Source organism: Typopeltis vanoorti, chromosome 12 (genome assembly GCF_054136105.1).
Source record: "Typopeltis vanoorti isolate ZY-2024b chromosome 12, IOZ_Tvanoo_1.0, whole genome shotgun sequence".
NCBI lineage: Eukaryota > Metazoa > Arthropoda > Arachnida > Uropygi > Thelyphonidae > Typopeltis > Typopeltis vanoorti.
The window spans coordinates 2,918,673-2,943,688 of NC_143560.1; the positions used below are offsets into that span (position 1 = coordinate 2,918,673).

A 25,016-nucleotide genomic window follows, 5' to 3' on the forward strand; every position below is an offset into this window, starting at 1 on the left:
AGTTTCCAATATTTCATTTTGACTGTCTTCACTCAAATAGTGTACTCTATTGTTTCCTTGTAGGGCCCTTTCAACATGATTTTCCATAACGGGATCAAACTTTGCAAACAGTTCGACTAATTTTAAAAAATTGCCGTTATTCCTTTCATATAATTCATCAGATGATCCGAGAAAAGCTAAATTTTGGCTACCAAGGAGTTTTATAATTTCAATCAAGCGTTCTAAAACACTCGTCCAATGTTTATTTTCCATTTCATACATGCTTTGAGTCTGGCAATCAATAGTAGTTTTGTTTTTTAAATTTTTATCAAGTTCCATCCATTTTAAGAAATTTTTCATGTGAGCTAAATTACTCTCATGTCTATGCAAAGTTGTACTTACATTTCTCCAATCGTTATAACCTTCTTCAAGACTACTTGATTCAGTGGGTGCGAAAAGTTTGCAACAAAAGCAAAAAACAGAATTTAAAGTTTCAGAATAAATGAGCAATGTTCTTGCCACGAGCTCCCTGTTTTCCATTTTTCTATTATAATACGTGTGGCCAAATTTACGACCATATGTATCTCTGGGATATATTATATTTTTCTTTTGAACAGGCCCCATTTCAATTAAAACAACTCATAATTTTTCATCAATATTTCTCCATTCACCTGGATCTTCTAAAATGTTATTCTCCCACTGCGAAACGAAAAACTTACGAGTGAAGGTACTTCGGGAAATTTGCCTCGCCTTTTCTCCTCTACTTGGGCTCGTCGAAAATGCCTGGACGACTGTCGTCTCAAGTAGCTTGAATTGCCGCCTCTAAGAAACTGAAAATGCCGCCTCCAAGAAAAATGAAACTGTTGTCAACTGTTAATCAGGATCCCTCTGGACTGGAAACTTTTCTCTTCTACGGTGTTTGGGAATTCTTTCGGCAATTTGAAAGCCCTGTCTGTGGCCTAGAAGTCGTTTCTCTCTAGCGACGTCTCAAACCGAGAAGCTCCTTTCTGAAAGCGGAAAACTCTTCTCTCAACCAACATCTGGATCTGGGATGCTCTCTGATGATGTCTGGAACCAAGCTGCCACCTCTTTGACAGCGTCTGGAACCGGGCAGTCTCTCCTGTCTCTCTGTGGATGTCTCTGGAACCGGACCCCCTCTACTTCTGCAGCAATCTCTGGATCCGTGCAGCCCCTTCTGTTTGCTTCAGTCCCTTTTTATTATACCTCCTCTGAGACCTTGCATGAAGTTTGGCAACCCCCAAAGAATCAGTATGATTCTTTCATTTTAAATTTCAAGTTCGGCACGCCTTTTATTCTCCTCTGCTTTCTTTTGATTGTAAGTTGCCAGCCATAGGAAAGTTGTTTGAACCTTTCTGACTGACTTAGCAGATGTTTACACTTAGAGCCTGCAAGCCTTTCTCATACAAACAAATTTTAATAACAATCTTTCTAATGCCGCCACATACATCTATTACATGCAGCTTCGGCGATATAAACATTGCCTTTGTTTAATAACATATTCTTATTAAAGCAGTACATACAGTTAACTTCCAGAGTGTTATTTACAATAACATCTAAAACAAACTATACAGAGACAAACAAAGTTTATTTTTACAATATTCACATAGGACTTAACCTAAGTAAACAAATCGAATGTAATGTGCTTTGGAATATTTAAGCTACAATCGAGTTTTTACAGTACCATATAACTGGTTACGTAGCAACAAATGTTTTGTATGAAAATTCGTTTCTGCACATAAAAACCGCTCACCGTTTCACTTTAGATTCTGGAGGCAAGCATTTAGCCTGCTCTCGCTGAAAAATTGTAAACAGCTGGCAATATACAATTTTTTAAAAATTTTTATTCGGTGTATCCGGCCTTATTTATTTTAATATTGATCATTCTAAGAATTTTTTGTTTTTATGATAAAAATTTTGTTTCTTAAAAATTAACTTATGACCCTGGCATCCCCTTTGTAGCGGCACCCGCATGCCCGCTTCCGCTGGCCCTGAGTATTATGTCATATCCGTTCAGTAGGTTTTGAATAAGATGGGCAGATGGGCAAATGTATAGGGATATCAGTTTAATGCCACTAAATGTATGGTCCTCAAGTTTGGGATACATCAATGGGAAACTGCATACTCTGTTGGAAGAAGTGTGCTAGAAGAAGTGGAGGATGTAAGGGAACTTGTGGTGATGACTGATAGAAACGTGAAATTTAGGGGATAAATTGCAAAGTTGGTGAAGATTATCCAGAGGATTGCTGTAATACTTATAAGGACAATGAATAGCAGAGATAGAAGTTCTGATTCTATTGCATAAAGCCATGATCAGACAATATTTGGATTATTGTGCTCAGATTTGGTTGCCAGGATTTGAAGGGAATAATTAACCTTGGAGAAGATTTAATGGCAAATAATAAAAATGATATCCAGACTGTACAAATGTTATCTATGAAGATAGACTGAGAGCATGTGACTGCAGAGTTTGGTAGATAAAAGAAGGAGAAGCTATTTGATTGAGACATTTAAACTGTTGAGAGAGTGTTACAGGGTTGACGCAGAGTATTTCCTTTGCATGCCAAAAACAAGAGGAAGAAACAATGACAAGGGGTCATCTCTGGATGCTATGAATGGAGTTGGTGAGTAAGAGGATGAGAAGTGGCTCTTTTGCATTGAAAGTGGTTGGACAGTGGAATGTATTGCCTGATAGGGTGGTGAGAGCACAAGCAGTGGACAAGTTTAAGAAAAGGTATGATAGATTTGTGTTGTTTAAGATGGGCCTCCCATGATGATTTTTTTGACTCCATGATGATCCTGAGTAATAATATTAATAATAGCTTAAACTAAGTTATTCGTGTAAAAAGTATTGAATAGTTTAAGAATAATTTAGGATACTATTTTTTTATCAGATCCCACCCAGAAAGGCTGTGAATATAATACATTGGTACTGTGGGGACCCAAGAATTTTTTTGTCTGTTTTTATCAATTTTATATAGTTTTGTTTATTTATTTATTTATTTATATAATCCAGAAATCCTGTTCCAGAGACCAAACATGGAATGTTTTAATCTACTTCAGGCCTCCAATAAGTGGGATGATGTCTCACACTTGGCAATGAAATACATCTTCTACTTACTGACAATCATAAACATGCACATCCACAGCAGTATTTGAGTCAACAGCCTGTTGGATGGAGAGCAGATATGCTAGCCACTTGGCCAATAGGCAGATGATTTGGGACCATAAAGCTGGTTAAAATTTGTTTTGCTGCATTCACAAAAATCAACAGAAATTAATTATTGAAATACATAGAGTATATAAAGAGTGCAATAACCACATCAAAAGAATACTTACTTTGCTATCAGTTTTGGACATCTAGTTTTCAGTACTTCCCCTATTTCCTCCAATGTAAGAAAATAAAGAAGTCTCGATTCAGATAGCCTTCCTTCTGATACCATAAGACAGCTCAAGCGACGGTAGCCTTGACGCCAAACGTTAAATGCTTTAATCATCATTGACTGGAGAAAAAATGAAATAAATGGCATATTTTATTTTGAAATAAAATCAACAAATAAGTTCCCAGTCATTAAAACAATAAACAAATGAAAAGTACAACATTTTTGCATTCAGTCATATTGTTTATGTCCTAGTGTTTTCAAACAATTTTATCAAACACAAGACTCTTTTTGTTTCTACTTGATTCAAATATAAGCAACATAAGAAACATGTAAAATCTGACATTCATTTCAGTTCCAGTCAATAATATATTTGCTGAAAATGGCTTAAATGATTACCTTGGATTTCTCTCTAAGCTGAACACCTTTATGGCAATGAGGCAAAAGAAATTTTAGTAGAGACCTAAAAACAACAAAATTATGCATATTTTTATTAGAAAATAATAAAACTTAAAAATTATTATTAGAAAATCTACCCATGCTTTTTTTTTCCTACACCAAAAACACTCTAGTATAACATATAAAGAAAAATTAGCAAACGTCAAATTTTTTCTTATTTCAATAATAATAATAATAATAGTCTGCTTTGGTAATCTATAATAAAAATCTTAGTATATGAATAAAAAAAAGTGAAACCAATTTATACTGAGGAATGAAAAACTGTGAAAATGTAAGAAGAAAGAAATCTCTGTGGAACTGGAAAGCAGATGATTATGACAGATGTAGGAACCAGAATGCAACAATACTATGGATAAAGACTTGAAGGGGGGAGGTAATTGATGTGTAAGAGTTACTTAAGAAATACTTGTTAACAGTGGTGTAGTTTATAAAGGTAAATAGGTTTTGGGATAAACTTGTATAAAGAGTATAATATTCAGACTTGGACCAGTCTACTAGGCAAAGGGAAATTAGACTACAAGATGAAACCAGTTTTGCTTATATGGACCGCAGACCAAGGGAAATACCAAGTTCTTTCTTTGCGTGGTCAGCAGGAGAAGAAATTGTTATGGAAGAATGAGTTTTCTGGACAGAGAAGGTGGTCAGCTGAAGATAACACAATATTTAATGATGATTTCATCTGGATTATTTCATTCTGGTAAAGTACATTTAATTTTAGAGGGAGGAGGTTTTTTTTTATTTTCATATGCATCCAAAAGATGAAAGGTTATAAACTTAGCTTACTTTAGTATTGTTGGTGAGTGAAGGATTACATAATCATAATCCAGAAACCCTGCTTTAAAGCATGGAATGTTTGATCTCTAAAGTAGGATCTCCATTTTTGACATTTAATAAGCAAGATGTGATCGGAATTAGGCAATGAAACCATCTACCACCTAAAAAGTGCTCTACTTGTTAACATAGTATAACAAGCCGGATGATATTTTGTTGTGTTTTTAAAGAGATGTGACAAGGAACTAATAGTTCTGTTGACCTGGCTGTTGCAAATGGGTATCCATAAGAAATGAAAAGCAGGTAAGATAGTCCTACTGTCACTTTGGGCACTGTGTGGACATTCCTGTACCTCATAGGGTTTTGGGAGTGAAGCTTCTGCTAGAAGAAGACACAGTAGTCCTGTTCCACACAGAATTAGTAGAACAATTACAAACATCCATGCACAAAACAGTGTTCAAACCCACAGCCTATTTGTTGGAGAATGGATACGTTATCACTTGGCCAACTAGCTGGCAGTGGTAAAACAGAGGCATCAAATTATAGCAGGTTACAGCTTTGAAAAAAAAAAAAAAAGTTTCATACACTCATGAACAAAAACATTATGACCACTCCTGCCACCAGATTGCACAGTTGGCTAAAAATAGGTAGGTGGTGGCAGTACCTAGTATGGAGAATTGTTCTTGTGGACATCATTTGGTCCTCTCATCCTACTGAACACACACACACACCTTAACTGCTAATTCCTAATTCTTACCTGGAGATTGCTACAGACCAGATATTGGCTTCTACAGTGAAAATACAGCCCAATGTACTTGGACTATTCCAGCAAGAAACACCTTGTGTTACAATGCTCGCATTGTGTCAGTGTGGTACCCAAATGTTACTTGTCTAAGTTGGTCAAGAATACCTCAGGACACCTCTCATGGTTTAGTAGTGTCAATGGCAAGACAGATGCAAGCAGTTTTCTCGGCAACACCAGTTTTTGCTCAGCAAATACTGGTGTGCGTGGATAGGCTTATGTGTTTGTCATACATGTTGAATTGGATTTAAACGGTATTGATGTGAACACAGATTGATAAGAAAATAACTATTTATTAACTTAAAAGCTAATATTTTGCTGGTATTATATCCAGCATCTTCCGAGCACACAAACAAAGTTTGTTACAAATGCGAGACAACCACAATTCGGTGCAACAGTGGTGCTAGTATAAGTAATTGCAGCATGCAACACAAGACTAAAGTCCTAATACGGCGGCATCTAAGTTAAGTAAAAAAAAAAAAAAAAAAGCAGTAGTCCAAAGTTTTGAGAAAAAAAAAATAAAATATATATATATATATATATATATATATATATATATATATATATATATAGTAGTCCAAATAGTAGTCCTTGAAAGTTTTGAAAAATAGTAGTCCAAAGTTTGAAAAAAATAAAATAAAAATAAATATTAATTTTGTTTTAGGATGACTGTCTCCCAAATCTTTGGTAGATTTATACAGCTATACTTGTTAAGGTTTGGAGTATGCTTTACAGCTTCTGTTGATTCCAGGAACAAACTCCCTGACTTGTAGAAGCTTCTGTGCAATACTTTTGTTTTTTTCCAATTGATCCTGTGTGCGGGGGGGTATCCAAAGCATGGTCTGTCAGACCTGACTTGCCATAACGAAAGTGCCGGGTATATTTTTTGTGTTCACTGAGGCAGATGTCCACAGTTCTTCCTGTCTGTCCGTAGTAGGCTCAATGACAAGAACAGGGCACTTCATAGACTCCTGGATGTGATAAAAAAGTGAATCTGTCCTTAGGTGAATGGATGAGAGTTGCCAATTTCACATAAGGTTTAAATATAGTGTCGCATCACCATCAGGTAATGAGCATGATATGGACATTTTAAGAGGAGAGGTAGAAAAAGCAATAGGACGGCTAAAACACAACAAGAGCCCTGGTAACGATAACATTACTGGAGAAATGATTAAATATGATGGTGAAAGTATGGTTACAGAAATGCACCAACTATGCAACACGGTATGGAAAGAAGGGAAAATGCCAGAGGAGTGGGTGAAATCAATATTAGTAACATTATACAAGAAAGGAAATAAGCTAGAATGTAAAAATTATAGAACAATTGCCTTGATAAGTCACCTTGGTAAAGTGATGATGACCATATTGACAGAAAGATTGAGAACACAATTGGAAGCATACCTTGCAGACGAGCAAGCAGGATTTAGGAAGGATAGAACTACAATTCAACAGATTTTGACAATGAGGTTAATAGCAGAGAAAGCTAGGAGAAAAAACAAAAACATATATACTTGCTTGTTGACTTTCAGAAAGCATTTGACAGTATTGACCAGAAAGTGACATTAGCAGTTCTGGAATCCTATGGAATTGATAAAAAACTAATAGCTATATTAAAAGATGTTTACCAGAATGCAGTTGCAGCAGTTAGAATAGGTGATGATTTGGGAGAAATGGTTTAAAACAAGCAGAGGTACTAGACAGGAAGACCCAATATCACCAAGCATTTTCATCGCACATCCAGAAAGAGCAATGGATAAAATGAAAGAAGATGCCAAAGGAATATCTGTATACGGAATGAGAATTAACAATCTGAGATTTGCAGATGACATTGTTATTATTGAAGAAGTTGAATTGTTATTATTGGAGTTGCCCGAAACAATAATAATAATAACAATAATAACAAGAAGACGAAAGAGAACTACAAAAAACACTGAAACTGTTAAATGAGGAAGGGAAGAGATTTGGACTTGTTATGAACTTTGAAAAAACAAAGACAATGGTATTTGGTGAGAAGAACATGAAACAAAAGATACAAGTGGATGGAACTGATATAGAAAATGTAGAACAATTCACATATTTGGGAAGTAAACTGACATATGACTTGGACTGTAAAAAAGAAATAAAGATCAGGATTGCAAAGGGAAGAACAAATCTGAAGGCCATGGATAACATCTGGAGTATTGGAAACATGCATCTTCAGCGGTGTACTGTACGGATCTGAAACGTGGGTAATAAATAAGGAATCAAGAAAAAGAATTTTGTCATTTGAAAGAAATTATTACAGGAAGATTCTAAGAACAGGATGGGTACAGAAAATCACCAATAAAGAGCTCTATCAGAAGATACAACCAAAACAGAATCTAATGCAGAAGATTATAAAACGGAAGCTGCAATTATTTGGACACATCTGTAGAATGAGTGAGGACCGGAAGATAAAGACATTTATGTTTGGTATTTTGGATGATTTAAACAGAAGAGGTAGACCATACAGAGAATGGATAGACGATATAAAAGACTGGTGTGGAATGGGTGTACAAAAACTGCAACACTGTGCACTGGACAAAGAAAGGTGGAAGAAGATAGTGAACCAAGCATCAGATATCAATGGGCAGTGAGCCCATGATTCGTGATGATGATGATGGTGTTTGTTAAGCACCCTAGATATCTTTTCAGATTTACCTTTAATGTACGGATAATGATAGTTTTGTTATAGTCTTCTGTGGTAGATAGTGAGGGGATTTCTGGGTAGCATTTAGTATTTTATCTATCTTATGGGGATTATAGCCATTGGTTAGGAAGGTGTGGTGCAGGCGAGAAAGTTCAGCAGTGAGAGCAATGTCATTGGAACAGATTGCTCTAGCTCTATAGGCTAGTGTTTTTAAGATATGAGAAGGGTGAATGGTGTGATTGTTTGTGTAAGAAAACCCACACATTCCTGTATGTGTGGGTTTTCTATAAACCGAAAATTAAAAGGAACTTTCTGGAAGATGTGTGATCAGTGTGTCCAGGAAGGACAGGCAGTCATTGGCTTCTAAATTCCATTGTAAAGTGGATTTTAGGGTGCTAGCCATTTAGATGCATTAAAAATGTATTCACTGTGTCTGGGCCATTCAGCTAAATTCACAGTACAGGCAGGTTATTTTACATGGAAAGGGAAAATATACAAACAATTAGATGGGACAGCTATGGGATTCCCCCTTTCTCCCCCCTTAGCCAACTTCTACATGGAACATCTGGAAAAGCTAGCTATCAACACAGCCACTCTCAAACCTAGTCTCTGGCTATGCTATGTTGATGATATGTTTGCAATTTGGCCACATGGCCCAGACACAGTGAATACATTTTTAATGCATCTAAATAGCCAGCACCCTAAAATCCCTTTACAATGGAATTTAGAAGCCAATGACTGCCTGCCCTTCCTGGACACACTGATCACACATCTTCCAGAAAGTTCCTTTTCATTTTCAGTTTATAGAAAACCCACACATACAGGGAGATATTTACACAAACAATCACATCATCACCCTTCTCAACAATATGGTATCTTAAAAACACTAACCCATAAAGCTAGAGCAATCTGTTCCAATGACATTGCTCTCACTGCTGAACTTTCTCACCTGCACCACACCTTCCTAACCAATGGCTATAATCCCCATAAGATAGATAAAATACTAAATGCTACCCAGAAATCACTCCCACTATCTACCACAGAAGACTACAACAAAACTATCACCATTCCGTACATTAAAGGCACATCTAAAAAGATATCTAGGGCACTTAATAAACACCAACTGCGCACTGTTTTTAAACCTTATGTGAAATTGGCAACTCTCATCCGTTCACCTAAGGACAGATTCACTCCTTGATCACTGTGGTGACTATGCACCACGGTGCTGTCAGAAGTGGCTATGGACTTTGGTTGGAAAGAACTGGATTTGATTCCCATTATAGTATAAGATTTTTTTAAATTAAAGATGATTCAGTGGGCTGTATGGTGGTAGCAGATTTTTTTCTCTTGAATCTTGGAGTTTGCAAGCCAGATAACATACATAAACAGTCAGAAAATACATGCAATTTATAGAGCACTCAGCTCACAATCTTAGTTTCTTCAGCATAATCTGAAAAACAATCCATCATTTTTATATAACTCAACATGGATTAATAAAAGGAAGACTTTTCTAGAATTCTGGTCACATTTTATAATTAAATAAAAAGATTCATTGATGAGGAGAATATCTATATTTTGATTCTTCTGGATTTTACAAAAGCATTTGAAAAGCTGACAAATGACAAGTTTATATTTAATGTGCTAGCAATTTTTATATCACAGATATCAGAGTTGTGTATGGGAGAACAGTATCGTGGAGGAGAAAAATTGCAAGTAGAATTTCCTCGGCCACTGCACAGAGGACTTTATTATTAAATTTTTATGGCAAATATATTGCACATGAAATGATAATCCAAAGATGGGAGAGTTATTAGAAATGTGCTGTGTAGTAACACTTCAGGAGGATATGAATAGGTTAGAAATATGAGTGAATAACATTGGGGATTACAGTTTGCTAACAAAGAAACTAAATCAATCATGAAGCTCCAAATTATTATTATTATTATATTATGCAACATCCCAGAGGAGTTCAAGGACATCATGGAAAGGGCACCAAAACCCACTATCTATGCTGCTTAGTCCACCATCTACACACACACACACACACACACACACTGCACCCCTAGGCACTATTGATACACTATGCCATTTATAACCCATTGATTCATGTTTTGCATTATGGCAATTTTGTGGAATTATCTGATGTATTGAGATGCATTTGCAATTTTTTTTTTTGAAGATTAATACAAAAAATATCAAAATAGGAAGAAATAGTTGAATACTAGGGAAATTTGTAATAATATATTCTTATAGTGTACATTTCTCTAAGAGGTATATTATGTGGTAAATGTCTAAGTGTGAGAAACAGATGAATGAAACACAACCGTATTATGGAATACAAGGGAATTATAAATTTTTTTATAAGATGCACTATTGTTGAATTAATTCATTATTTTCTTCATTTAGAATGTGTACAAATATAGTTACTTTTTTTTTTTTTCAAGAAGATAATATGTGTGATGCAATAACTGCAGTGTCAGACAATTTTGTTTAGAACTTGTTTAAATAAACAATAAATTAGATTTGTTCAGAATCATATGACTTGAGAGGCATGAAGGAGAAGAGACACCATTGTTATTATGATTGACAGAAATACATATGGAAAATGGAGTTTAGATATTTGAGAAACAGAAGTGATATGAAAAAATCTTGAAGTAAACATCTATTAAGTTATCTGTGCTGTATTGGTAAGGAATGATTAAGAAGAAAATCTTTTTTTCTTGATGTAATTACTAGGGTAATTACATGTCGATTATAAAGATGACATTTTTTATAGTTCAATTATAATGCAATTACTGAAATTTTATTTACATAGTCTGCAATGAATGTATAATTGAGTAAGAAAAAATGAGTAAGAAAAGAGTATTGTATGGAGATTCCAAGAATGTGGCAAAAGCACGTTTCCCAGGTACGAAGATAAAAGAGATTAGTAAAACTATTACTTTACACAAGGGAGAAATAAAAGAGTTCGTTGTTATGGCAAGTATGAATGATTTGAAAAGTTAGAAATATGCAATGAGAGAAGTGGTGGTTAAAGATTGGAAAAGTTAATTACAGGTAAAATCCAGGAATGGGTGAAGAGGAATGTGAAACACTATGGTAAAAAGCACGGCTTTTTAAAGATAATTACTGCTTGAGTCATATTTTATAATAGAGTGACAGCAGAATTAGACAAGAAACATGGCTACACTAGAGAGACTAGTATGGTAAGGAAGGTGAAACTGGAATATGAGAGGAGATTGGCCCTAAGATCCAAAGAAAATCCTAGGGAATTTTTTAGGTATGTGGCCAGTAGGAGGAGATATGACTACGAAAGAATGATATTGTGGGATAAAAATGGGAATAGAGTGACTGATGCAGAGGACATAGTGGAATTGTTCAATGAACACTTTATTGGAGTATTTCATCCTGGAGGAGTCAGTTTTAATACTAGAGGGATAGGGCAGGTTTGAGGTATAGGAGGAGAGTGTGTTTCAAATACTGAGTACTCTGGATGTCAGTAAACCTGTGGGACCAGATGGTATTTCACCATGAGTTTTGAGAGAATGTGCTAGGGAACTGACAGTGCCTTTGACCTGGCTTTTCAATGAAAGTCTGGCTGCGGGAAAGGTGCCCATGAAATGGAAGGAAGGTAAGATAGTGCCATTGCATAAGGGCAGTAGCAGACTGGAAGTGTCTAATTATAGGCCAGTTTTTGTATCATCAGTAGTTGTTAAGATCTTGTAGAAAGTAGTGAGGGACCATATACAACATTGGGCAGATGAGGGTAATGTTATCTGTGAGAGTCAACATGGATTTGTGAAGGGGCGCTCTTGTTTTAGCAATATGCTGGCCTTTTATAATAAAGTTACAAGAGCATTAGATGAGGGAAAGGCATATACTGCCATTTTCTTAGACTTAGTGAAGGCATTTGACAGGGTGCCACATGATAAGCTGATATTTAAGTTGCAGCGCATGGGTCTGGATGTCAGATTGGTCAACTGGATTCAGGATTGGCTGTCTGATAGGTATCAGAGAGTTGTGTATTGTGGGGCAGTTTCGAGGAGGCAGAGGGTTACAAGTGGCGTCCCACAGGCCTCAGTACTGGGACCTATATTGTTTAACTTTTATATCAGTGACATTATCAGTGGATTGCAAGGAGATATTCAGTTGTTTCCAGATGATGCGAAGCTGGGAAGGATTATTAGTAATAGTGTAGATGCGGCAGCCCTGCAAGAGGATTTGAATAAGCTAGATAGATGGGCAAATGAATGGGGGTCGGTTTAATGCAGCAAAATGTAAGGTATTGAGGTTTGGGAAACATTGACGGGACGCTGCATACTCTATGGGAGGAGTTATACTGTAGGAAGTAGGGGAGACAAGAGATCTGGGGGTTGATGATTGATAGAAACCTGAAATTTAGGGGACATATTGCAAAGGTGGTGAAGGTAACACAAAGGATTGCTGCAATAATGTGAAGGACACTGACCTGCAGAGATAAAAGGGTTATCATTTCGTTGTATAAGACTCTGATCAGACCACACTTAGATTAGATTATTGTTCTCAGATTTGTTCCCCAGGATTTGAAGGGGATAAATTAACTGTGGAATGGGTACAAAGGTGGATAAGATGGTTTCAAGACTGTACAATGTTAGTTATGAGGATCTGCTGAGGGAATGTGGACTGCAGAGTTTTGTAGATAGATGAAGGAGAGGTGATATGATTGAGATTTTAAACTGTTGAAAGATGGTTACAGGGTTGACACTGGGGAGTTCTTTCGCTTTGTTGAACAGCGGGAAGGAGTGATGACAAGAGGCCATCCCTGGAAGTTACGAAAGGAAACCTGAGCAAGAGGGTGAGGAGTGGTTTCTTTGCATGGAGAGTGGTTGAACCATGGAATGCATTGCATGGGGTGGTGAGAGCGAGAACAGTCAATGAGTTTAAGGAGGTATGATAGACTTTGTGTTTCTTAGGGGGGGGGGACCTCCCCTCGATGAGTCTTGATAGACTTTGTGTTTCTTACGAATGACCGCCTGTGATGAGTCTTTTGACTCCATGGAGGCCTGGATAATAATAATAATAATAATGATGATACCGCTGTACTCTGCAAAGGCATTTGACAGAAGGCTGCATGTGAAAACTATTTACATAAGTTGAAGCAAATGGTAATAGATATGAAGCAAGTGGTATGGGTTGGGGGGGGGGGGGGGGGCTGACACACACACACCAGGAAGTAGTATGGTAGAGTGGAATCAAGAGAATGAGGGTGCCTGAAGGCTTTATACTGGGGCCTCCACTGTTTAATTTGTATAATAATGATATAAGGAAAGATTTAAGCCTAGGATATTTAGTTATTTTCTGATGATACAAAACTGGAGATGGCAATAGTTGTTAAAGGTCATATAAATATCCTACGATATGTTTAAATAAATTGGCACAGGTGAAGGATAATGATTGTCAATTTAATGCTACAAAATGTAAGGTGATGCACTTCAGGTTAAAAAGATTACATACTATGTATCACGCTGATGTTACTGGATTAAAGGAAATTGATGAGACTGGAGATTTGTGAGTAATAGTGAACAGAGAATTAAAATTTAGAGGTATCACAAGTGTTCACAAAATAGCACTAATGTGGATGTTGAAAAAAAAACACACTACCAGGTAAAGATAGATAGGTTATTATCCTCTTTATAAGGTTATGATTCACCTGCATCTTGATTACTGTGCACAGATTTGGTCACCTGGGTTTCTTGGGGGACAGGAGTGGTGGACATGGGATCCAGAGATGAGGGACCAAGCTGGTGAAAGGTCTGTGGAATGCTTTCTGTGAGGATAGATTGAAGATTCAGTCATGTCCCCTCATTTCTGAGGGGACATGACAGAAACTCATACGTTTCTAAGAGGATTCTATAACACTGACACAAAAGAAGTAATACACGACAGTTAAAAATACAAGAATTACAGAACTAGGGGTCATTCCTGGAAGATGCATAATGTGGTTAGTAAGGGGTATGCAGGCTATATTCTTTGTTTGAAGAGCAGAGTGAATAAGTGGAATGAATTGCTAGAGGAAGATCTGAGTGCCTTGACACTGAATAAGTTTTAAGGAAAGGTATTATAGTTATTGTGGGTATGAAAGTTGGTGTAGGTCTCCTGCAATGACTCTTATGACTCTATGGAGATACCAATATAATCATAATATCTTTAAACTTGAGTCATCTGAGAACTACAAGTATTTTGAATAATGAAGAGGAATGGTGTGTGCTATCATCAGTGAAGCTATTACAAGGACTGGAAGTTAATGAGAGAATATTATTGATGTATAGGAGAAAAAGCATATGTGAAAGCACGTAACCCTAAAGTACTCCTGCATTAATGGAAAAATCTCATGAGCAGGAAACACACACACACACACACACACACACACACACACACACACACACACACACACACACACACACACACAGAGTGAACAGCTAGAAAGGATGCTGTCAATCGTCTCACAAAGGGAAGGAAGGAAACCATGAAATGCCACTTTGGAAAGAAGGATGATCTAACCAAATGTTGTTTTGGAAAAAAGGATGATCTAACCAAATGCATTGGAAATATCATGAGCAACACATAAGATCCTGCAAAATTTTTCAATGATTGTGTTCAAAGGTGGGTATGATTAGTGAAGAGGTCTGCAGTAGAATATGAATTGCTGTATTTTATTGGTATATTGATGATCACTAATTAACTAACTATAGGTAGTGAAGAAGCTGGTTGCTAATGACCTCCTCCATCACTTTTGAGAGAATTAAGGTGAAGGCAATGGGATCCAGGATGGGTGTTAATTTTGGAGCACAAGCTCTTAGTATACTCAGGGGCTCACTTTAGTGAGTACAGGCATAGCAGACCCGAGGTACTTGATGCTGGATTATGCCTTACTTCATGTAATATAAATCTGTTATATTATCTGTAGACTGGTCATTCCCTTTATTAAATTTAGTTTAATCCTTTATCCAAGTGTGTGCAAACACAGTTTGTGCCTGAAAGTATCTTCAGGACCAAGGTAAGGTGGTACAACACCGGGCAACTCCTTGCAAAGGTGGAGCAAGCTACCAACACTTCTATCTCAGTATCTCCCATAATGCAAAACATATCTCCTTGTGGATATGTATAATGTTATGCATTAAATGGGAAGGGCCACTATCCAGACTAGTTTCGACCTTTATTGAGGTCTCTTCAGTGGGAGCCAGGCCCAAGTGGAGATACCAAGGCAGAAGCATTAGCAAGGTCATCTCCTCCTATAGGAGCTGCCAAACGGTGTGCCACTTTTTATTAAATTACTCTGGATTTAGAGAAAGATGTTGAAAGTTTATTTTTCACTTGGTCAGACTATATTAAATTTAGTTTAATCCTTTATCCAAGTGTGTGCAAACACAGTTTGTGCCTGAAAGTATCTTCAGGACTGAGGTAAGGTGGTACAACACTGGGCGACTCCTTGCAAAGCTTGCTCTACCTTTTCAAGGAGTCGCCCGGTGTTGTACCACCTTACCTCAGTCCTGAAGATACTTTCAGGTGCAAACTGTGTTTGCACACACTTGGATAAAGGATTAAACTAAATTTAATATAGTCTGACCAAGTGAAAAATAAACTTTCAACATGGTCATTCCCTTTTTTCTATCTTTCTTTCTTTTCTCCTTTCCCTCAATGCTATTAGAGTACTCAAGGGCTAGGGGTGAATCTTTCTTATTTTGCTATTTCATTTCATTTTATGTGGAAAGGGCATCTCAATCCTACCACTTTCTTCTTGCAGTGACTTCACTCCAAAATGCTAATACGGTTGTGGCTTATAATACATCTCATGATGCATTGGTTGTCGCACAGAATAATCAGAGCTGCATTCAGGGCTTAGGCAGAGGATTCTGTTCGAGACACCAACAAAAGTCAGTCATATTGTGAATGAGGAACACAGAAGGTATAGGATTAATCTTCGAAGGGAATTTTACATAGGCATATGGAATGTTCGGGGTCTACAGATGGGTACTCTTGAGATTGTCTGTAAAGAGATGGATAGGTATCAAATTGATATCCTAGGAATTACAGAGACCAGATAGAATGGAAAAGGTCACTTCAAAAAACAGGATGGTAAGCCAGTTATTTACTCAGAGCATCATATAGCTGGGATACTGAAGACAGTTCAGGCAAGAAGCCTTCTTGGTTATAACTCCATTAATGATAGGATACTTTCTATTAGACTTAAGGCTCAGCCTACCAATGTATCGATCGTGATAGTTTATGCACCACACATGGGTAGGCCTGATGAAGAAAGTGAGGAATTCTATGAAAACTTACAAACTGTTTTGGACTGTCTACCAAGGAGAGACATACTTTATCTTAGGGGACTTAAATGTAAAAAGTAGGAAAGAGTATGAGAGTCGGGCCAGAATGTGGCATGCTTGGTGTGGGTGAACATAATACTGGTGGTGAAAGTGTGTTGGAATTTGCCCATGCCAACAGATTAGTTATTACCAATACCTGCTTCTAGAAACACCCCAGACCTATACTTGGATATCTAACACTGATAGGTCAAAGCACCAGATTGATTACATCCTTGCTCTCCAGAAGTGGAAGACAAGCATCCCTGATGTGCATAATTGTCCTGGAGCAGATTGTGATACAAATCATTAGCTAGTAAGAGCCAAAGTAAGACCAAAACTCCGAAAACTTTCAGTCAACCACATCCCACCAGACTGGATGTTAGAGTAATTCCTAGTGGATTCACAGAAGAAACATCAACTCGATTAGATAATGTTTTGGAGACCAATGAGGAGAATTCACCAGGAATGCTTTGGGAAGGAGTCAAGGGGATAATACAGGATACAGCCAAGAAGTATCTCGACCCAATAAGAAGACCAAGAGATCCATGGATATCAGATTCAACAAGGGAACTAATAAAAAGAAGGCAGCTGGAAAAATAAAGAATAACAGGGAATGAAGAATATAAGAGATTACATAGAGAAGTTAGAAGAGTCATCAAGTAGGACAAGGAAAAGTTTTATACTAATAAATGTGAAGAGATAGAGTTCCAGATGAGGAGGCACAATATGTTCATCCTGTTTTATAACAGGACATTTTATTTAATTTGTGAGCTAAAGTGGATAAATTTGTGACAATAGATGGATAAAGAAGATTTGGAGGAGCCCTCTTACCACAAAAATTCCAGTATCCTTCACTTGGAACGAAGTTGAAAGAGTAGTTAAGCAGCTTAACAGCAATAATGCCCCAGGTGCAGATGAAATCCCAGTAGAGCTAATCAAGACCACAGGGGATGGAGAGATAAGAGTGTTTCATAGATTGATTTACAATGATATGGAAGACAGGATCATGGCCTAGAAATGGAAGAAGTCAGTTTTCATACTATTACATAAGAAGAGAGAGATATGAAGGCTTGCAAGAACTATAGAACTATTAGTTTAATATCTCATGCAAGCAAAATTTATTGAAGATCATGCTGAATAGGATTGAGGCCAAAGTTGAGGCAGAGATGGCCTAGGAGTAAGTTTTAGGAAAGGTAAGAGCACAAAGATCAGATCCTTTGCCTTATACAGATCATAGAAAAATATAAAGAATTTAGACTTCTCTGGTAATGCATTTCTCAGATTACTCTAAAGCTTTTCACTGTGTTCAGCATGTGAAACTGTGGGAAGTAATGAAAAGAATGTGTTTTCCTCAACACACTATCAGGTTGATAGTCAACTTGTACAGGGAGCAAGAAGACACAGTAAGAACAGGTGTTGGATTAACTGATTGGCTTCAGGTTGGAAAACGAGTTAGGTTGGATGTTTACTTTCTCCTCGCTTGTTTAGTATATATGTGGAGGACATCATGTGTGAAGCATTGGATAAGTGCTCAAGGCAGGAATTAGCATAGGTAGTAGATTGATCAGTAATCTGAGGCTGATGATACCATACTCCTCTGTAACGACAAAGAAAAACTAGGACAAATTCTTGATAAAGTTAACAAGATCAGTTATAACAGAGGACTTCAACTCAATCCCAGCAAGACAAAGATTATGGTTCTCAAAGGAAATACAAAAAAGGGAAGCTCTCAAGAAATAAGTGTACCTTAATGGAGAAAGAACTGAGGAAGTCAGCAAGTTTGAGTACCTGGGAGCCATTATTAATGTGAAGAATTGCTGTTCAGAAGATGTCAGAAAAAGGTTAGGAATGGCTAAAACAATAGTCAGAGACACCTAAAGTCTGGAAGGATGGATCTATCTCCATGGGAATAAAGTTGAGGATTTTGGATGCAGTTGTTTTTCCAACAGCGACTTATGGATGTGAGATCTGGGAACCTAAAGAAGTCAGATTAGAAAAATAGCTGCTTTTGAGATGTGGTGTTACAGATATCATCATATACTAAAAGGCATACAAATGAATGGATGTTAGAAAATATCTGTAGGACTTTAAGGTTCCTTAATGATATTGATAGAAGAAAGTTAAAATATTTTGGACAAATTGAAAGGATGGAAGGAGGATTTCTCAGAACAGTAATAGAAGGTAAAGTTCTTGGAAAAAGTGTGGACGGACGGATGGATGTAGAAGCATGTTTTCACAGGGCCGGTTTGGTTGTACTGGGGGACGAAAAACTGAGTTGCTGTATTAATCTCTTAGAAACATCTTTACCTCAACTTAAAAACTTACTTCCTATTTAGTTCACAACAAGCAAAATGCTGATACCACCACTGGCTTAAATTGTTGTAAATTAAAGTCACCTTAAATATTATTATTATTATATGACAGCTCCAAGGAGTCCTTGTACTCATTGTGCAAAGGCACAACTCCAACACACAACAATTCACTGTCTCCTTTACTTAATCTTCCTCCTACTACACACTATGATACTGCTGCCTTCAACACACAACAGCATCTACGACACACCACCACTAATAATATTTTGTGTCTGTAAACTGCCAGTGTCTGTTGGCTAAATTGCCTATAGTTGGGATGAAAAACCCAGCTATCTCCATATGAGATTGGTTAACTCACCTTCATATGAAAAAGTCCACATAAAGATTCTTATCATTATGATGAGAACTGAACTGAGATCTTTACTAATCCAGGGGTGCAATATCCAGTTGTTCTTCCAATTGTGCTAGAAGCATTTATTGTTATAGGTATGCCAACATGTAAATTTGGTTAAGGATTGTTTAATGACAAAAATTAAGAAAAAAAAAAGAAATACATAAGAAAGAAAAATCAAATCCACACAAATTTAAATGCACTCATAGTAAAAACAGAGACCAGTAAAATTTTATACCTTGTTTTAAAACTGAGAGGTACTTGAAGGTGAGACAGTATATCATAGCTAACTTTTGTTTTCATGCTATTATCCTTTGCCTTTACTACAAGTTGCTAAAAAAAAAAAAATATGAAGTAATATTTAAGTTCACTGGCAATTATATGACATGTTATTTTATATTAGAGAATTGATTTTTCCTGTGTTTAACAGAACTAATGATGTGTATAGTTTAAGCTGTACATTGGACAACAAGAACTGTGTAACTATCCTTGTTGTCCAATAATAAAAACAGGCGAATCTTTGTATTTCAGGTGAATATATTTGAAAATGAAACTTTTCTCGGTATGTTTTTTGTTACAGGTATGCCAACATGTAAGTTTGGTTAAGGGTTTTGATGATAAAAATTAAGAAAAAAGAAATTAAAAAAAATTTCAATACACACAAATTTAAAAAGTACTCATAAGAAATAGTTAATTTCATACTGTAAGCACTTTGTCTTTGAAGAAACTAACAGTCGTCTCCCATCATTCTAGCACATTCTGTTTTCTTTGGTATCACTGCTCCATCATCATACGTTAGGTCAGAACTAGTCACCCTGCTCATAACTTAGTGCACCATGGTTTTCAGATAAAAGAAGTCCAAGATAAAGAGTGAGTGAGAGAGAGAGAGAGAGAGAAAATGAAGAAAGTGAAACCTCTGCATCATGTTGTATATTATTATAAGTTTATCAGATAATTATTTTTAATTTTCAGTTTTACTGTTGTCTCAAACCCTTCAATAATATTGCTGAAGACATAAGTATTATTTCTGGGAAAACTCCCATGTTACTCCTCTTAAAAACTATTATTTTTACGGCTATTTTGCCTGCTTTTGTTTAGGAGTGCCCCTGTTTTAATGTCATTGGCTTTTTACTCAAGAATTCTTAGGGCATTGCAGATGTATTTTAGGGAAAAATATATGTAGAAAATAGAAGAAAATTCGCACATACCTTTTCTTGGATGTTGTTGCCCGTCTTCTTTCTGCTGTGTGCATACTTCTGCAATTATTGGTGTTGAAAGGGGAGTGGAGGGGGGGGGGATTAAGCAATGTCGGAGAATTAATTTGACAAAAACCAGGGTTTTTTGTATAATATGTACATATATTATTTTTAACGGTGGAGAGCACTTTTTTTGTAGGGTGGGGAAAAGATGAAAAAGGGGGCTGAAAATAGCAACTGTTTTTTAGAGGAAGGGGAAGGGTTTATTGGAAAAGGGGGCTGGGGTGCAAGCCGTTTTGACCCTGTAGGTCATCGTCTGAACTCATGGAGGAAGTGGATGCTATGTCGTGTCGGCTTGGTGTTTCTGCCTTTGAAGTGTTTGTGTTATCGCCTATTGGTCGGAGTTGTGACCTAATTTTTATTGTGAATTTTTATTGTTGTGAAGCTTCCAACACTTGGAGATTATGTAGGGTCGGTGAACGTTGATTGAGTTCTCGTCATATTTTATGGCTATTATTTCCGATATTATAAGCATTGTTTCGTTGTCTATTATAATGGCCTTGTCGATTTGCAGGGTATGTTTTTGTTCAAGGGCATGAACTGCTATTTCTGTTTTCCCTGTACTTTGTATTCTATTTTTCTTTTAATGTATAATGTTATGCATTAAGGGAAGGGCCACTAACTAGGTTTTTTTCTTGGACAGTAGTGAATGAGTGGAATAGGTTGCCAGTCTTTTGTGGGCGACATGACTGTAAATGAATTCAAAGTGAAGTAAAGTATGATAAATGGTGAACGAATGTTGGATAGTTCTTGACATGATGTTTAGGGCCTGCTTCAATGAGTCTAAGGATTCCTTGGAGTTGCCCATAATAATAATACTAATAATACTATTATTATTATTATTATTATTATTATTATTATTCAGAAACAACCAATGCAACACAAAGGAATGGAAGTGACTACTCTGCAGGAAGAACAAAGAAACACACCTAAGGCAGCTGATTATACTGGAGGCAAAATCAGTGATATAAAATTCACCGAAATTGGCTAAGAAGAAACCAAATTTTGAAGTGCTGAAAAGTGAACAGAGAGGACCGCGATCAACGAGTGAAGAACAAAAGTCGCGCCATCTTTACAATCACAGTACAATTACTCAGGGGAAGAAAGGTGAGTCATGAAGTGCATCAAATGCCTGGAGGAAATATCGTCCGACGGAAATCGTATAACCTGTACGAAATGCAGTAGGATTATTATTATTATTACCCCAAGACCTCATGGAGTCAAAGACTCATCTGTAAGGTCCTTTTATCACACACACACATCGCATCATACCATGTCTTAAACACACTCAAACTCCTTGCAGACACCACACTCTCAGGCAAGGCATTTCAATCATTCACAACTCTGCACGAAAAAACCTGCCTCTCATTCCCCTACTCACACCCTCTTTATACAGTTTATAGGGATGACCTCTGGTTCTCCCCTGATCTCCCACTATTCTCTGCAGAACTTCTACACCATTGATCTTATAACAACCCCTTTACTAACTTGTAGGTCTCTATCATATCTCCCCTGTTACTTCTCTCCACCAGACTCTGCAAATTATATCTTCTCAATCTTTCCTCATACTCAACATTCCAGAGCTCAGAAACTACCTTAGTCAGTCACCTTTTGACCCTTTCCAACATCTCTTCATCCTTCTGAAAACCAGTTCACTAAATCTGGGCACAACAGTCCAGATGTATGGCCTAATCAAAGTCTTATACAACAGAACAAGAATCTTCTTACTTCTACACGTCAGTGTCCTCCGCATCATTCCCAGAAGCCTTTGTGTTTTTATTTCACAATTTTGGCAATGTGTCCCCTAAATTTTAGATCCTTATCCACTATCACCCCCTGATCTCTTATTTCCTCTACCTCTAACAATATATTCTCACCAAGCATAAATTCTGCATCCCATCGTTGTTTTTCAAATTTTAAAACCTTAGATTTTGCAACATTGAACTCACATCTCCATTTCCGTGCCCAGTCACTCAATTTATTCAAGTCTTCTTGCAAGGCTACAACATCTTCACTACTCTTTATGGTTTGTCCCTACTTTGCATCGTCTGCAAACAACTGAATATCTCCATCCAAATCTTCGCCAATATCATTAATATATAAGTTAAACAGTAATGGCCCTAAAACAGACCCTAAAGGCACTCCACTAGTGACTTTCCTTTTCCTGGATATTGCGCCCCCATACACAACTTGTTGATACCTATCAGATAGCCAGTCTCCAATCCAATGCACCAATCTAATATCCAACCCCATCTGCTCTAGTTTGACTGTCAACCTATCATGAGGTACTCTATCAAAAGCCTTTGCGAAATCTAAGTATATTACTGTGTATCCTTCTCCTCTGTTCAAGGAAGCAGTCACTTTATTGTAATAAGTAAGTAGATTACTAAAACATGACCTCCCTTTAGCAAATCCACGCTGTCCATCAAAGATAATACCATTGTTGTCAACCCAACTCTGGATTCTAGTTCTCACAATTTTTCACTTTATATTGGGTATAGAAACAATGGCATTTATATGCTTTATACTAATGCCAGGAGTATCCGGAATAAGGGAGAGGAATTGGTGGCGCAGATAGCATCAGCCTGGCCAAAAATTATTGTGATCACTGAGACGTGGTTGACAGAAGGGGATATAACAACAGGAATAGAAGTCGCTGGGTATAGCATTTTTCGTCAGGATAGGAGGGGAAAGCGTGGTGGTGGGGTACTGTTTATGATAAGTGATGACCTATGTCCTCTAAGAGTGGAGAATTTGGAAGGAAGTGAGACAAATGATTTTGAGAGCGTATGGTGTGAGGTAGAGGTAGGCAAGACAGGATATTTAGTGGGGTGTTGCTACAGACCCAGGAGCACAGATGATGGGGACCAGGAGATGTTTAGACAGCTAAGTTTGGCAAGCGCAAGAAGAATGATTGTTATGGGAGATTTTAACTTCAGTAGTATAAATTGGAGAGAGGAAGATGCATGTAGCAATAGGGGAATGGAATTTCTAGAATTCTTGAAGGACAAATGTCTTAGGCAACATGTAACAGAGGGAACAAGAGGTTCAAAAGTTTTGGATTTGGTTATAGCATCAGAAGAGTTGATAATAACTGAGTTGACGTCTCTCCCACCAGTTGGAGAGCGTGACCATATGGTGTTGACTTGGAAAGTGAATAAACATGCAGGAGTATCAAAGAGACGGGAACTTATGTAGAATTATAAGGCAGGTGATTATAATAGTCTTAGACGTCAACTTCGGGAAGTTTCATGGAGGGAGGAATTGGAAGGCCGGGATATCACTACTGCGTGGAAAATTGTGAAAGAATATTTGTTATCAGCAATGGTAAGTTGTATACCACGAGTGAAGAAGAGGACGCAATTTGGAGTAAAGTGGATGACAAACAATATTAAACAGGAATTGCATGCGAAAAAGAGGCTATGGAAGAGATATAAGGAGACAGGTGAAGAGATGCATGAGGAATGTAAGACACAGGCCAGAAGAGTGACTAGTGTGGTAAGGAAAGCGAAACTGGAATATGAGAGGAGATTGGCCCTAAGATCCAAAGAAAATCCTAGGGAATTTTTTAGTTATGTGGCCAGTAGGAGGAGAAATGACTGTGGAAGAATGATATTGTGGGATAAAAATGGGAATAGAGTAACTGATGCAGAGGACATAGTGGAATTGTTCAATGAACACTTTATTGGAGTATTTCATCCTAGAAGAGTCAGTTTTAATGCTAGAGGGATAGGACTGGTTCGAGGTCTGGAGGTACAGGAGGAGAGTGTGTTTCAGATACTGAGTACTCTGGATGTCAGTAAAGCTGTGGGACTGGATGGTATTTCACCACGACTTTTGAGAGAATGTGCTAGGGAATTGACAGTGCCTTTAACATGGCTTTTCAATGGAAGTCTGGCTTTGGCAAAGGTGCCCAGGGAATGGAAGGAAGGTAAGATAGTGCCATTGCATAAGGGTGGTAACAGACTGGAAGTGTCTAATTATAGGCTAGTCTGTGTGTCATCAGTAGTTGTTAAGATCTTGGAGAAAGTAGTGAGGGACCGTATACAGCATTGGGCAGATGAGGGTAATGTTATCTGTGAGAATCAACATGGATTTGTGAAAGGACACTCTTGTTTTAGCAATATGCTAGCCTTTTATAATAAAGTTACAAGAACATTAGATGAGGGAAAGGCATATACTGCTATTTTCTTAGACTTGGCGAAGGCATTTGACAGGGTGTCACACGATAAGCTGATATTTAAGTTGCAGCACATGGGTCTGGATGTCAGATTGGTCAACTGGATTCAGGATTGGCTGTCTGATAGGTATCAGAGAGTTGTGTATTGTGGGGCAGTTTCGAGGAGGCAGAGGGTTACAAGTGGGGTCCCACAGGGCACGGTACTAGGACCTATATTGTTTAACCTTTATATCAATGACATAGCCAGTGGATTGCAGTGGGATATTCAGTTGTTTGCGGATGATGCGAAGCTGGGAAGGAGTATTAGTAATAGTGCAGATGTGGTAGCCCTGCAAGAGGATTTAAATAAGCTAGATAGATGGGCAAATGAATGGGGGGAGTGTCAGTTTAACGCAGCAAAATGTAAGGTCTTGAGGTTTGGGAAACATCGATGGGATGCTGCATACTCTATG

At 37.4% G+C, this 25,016-nt stretch overlaps 1 protein-coding gene across 7 annotated transcripts in view; it reads right to left on the bottom strand.

The window, feature by feature from the left end:
• Nucleotides 1-25,016, bottom strand: part of LOC150100549 (uncharacterized) — an 844,187-nt gene that overhangs the window by 152,089 nt on the left and 667,082 nt on the right. For 6 of the 7 annotated variants that reach the window (XR_016549159.1, XM_090401348.1, XM_090401347.1 and 3 more), the window contains 3 exons: nucleotides 19,367-19,461; nucleotides 3,777-3,840; nucleotides 3,337-3,500 (listed from right to left, as the gene is read on the bottom strand). Coding sequence is in view for 6 of the 7 variants with exons in the window: in XM_090401348.1 (XP_090257474.1) it covers nucleotides 3,337-3,500; nucleotides 3,777-3,840; nucleotides 19,367-19,461 (323 nt within the window). In the remaining variant the exon portion in view is untranslated. Of the gene's footprint in view, nucleotides 1-3,336; nucleotides 3,501-3,776; nucleotides 3,841-19,366; nucleotides 19,462-25,016 lie in introns of those variants that run through there. The other variant, XM_090401351.1, reaches the window with a different exon arrangement.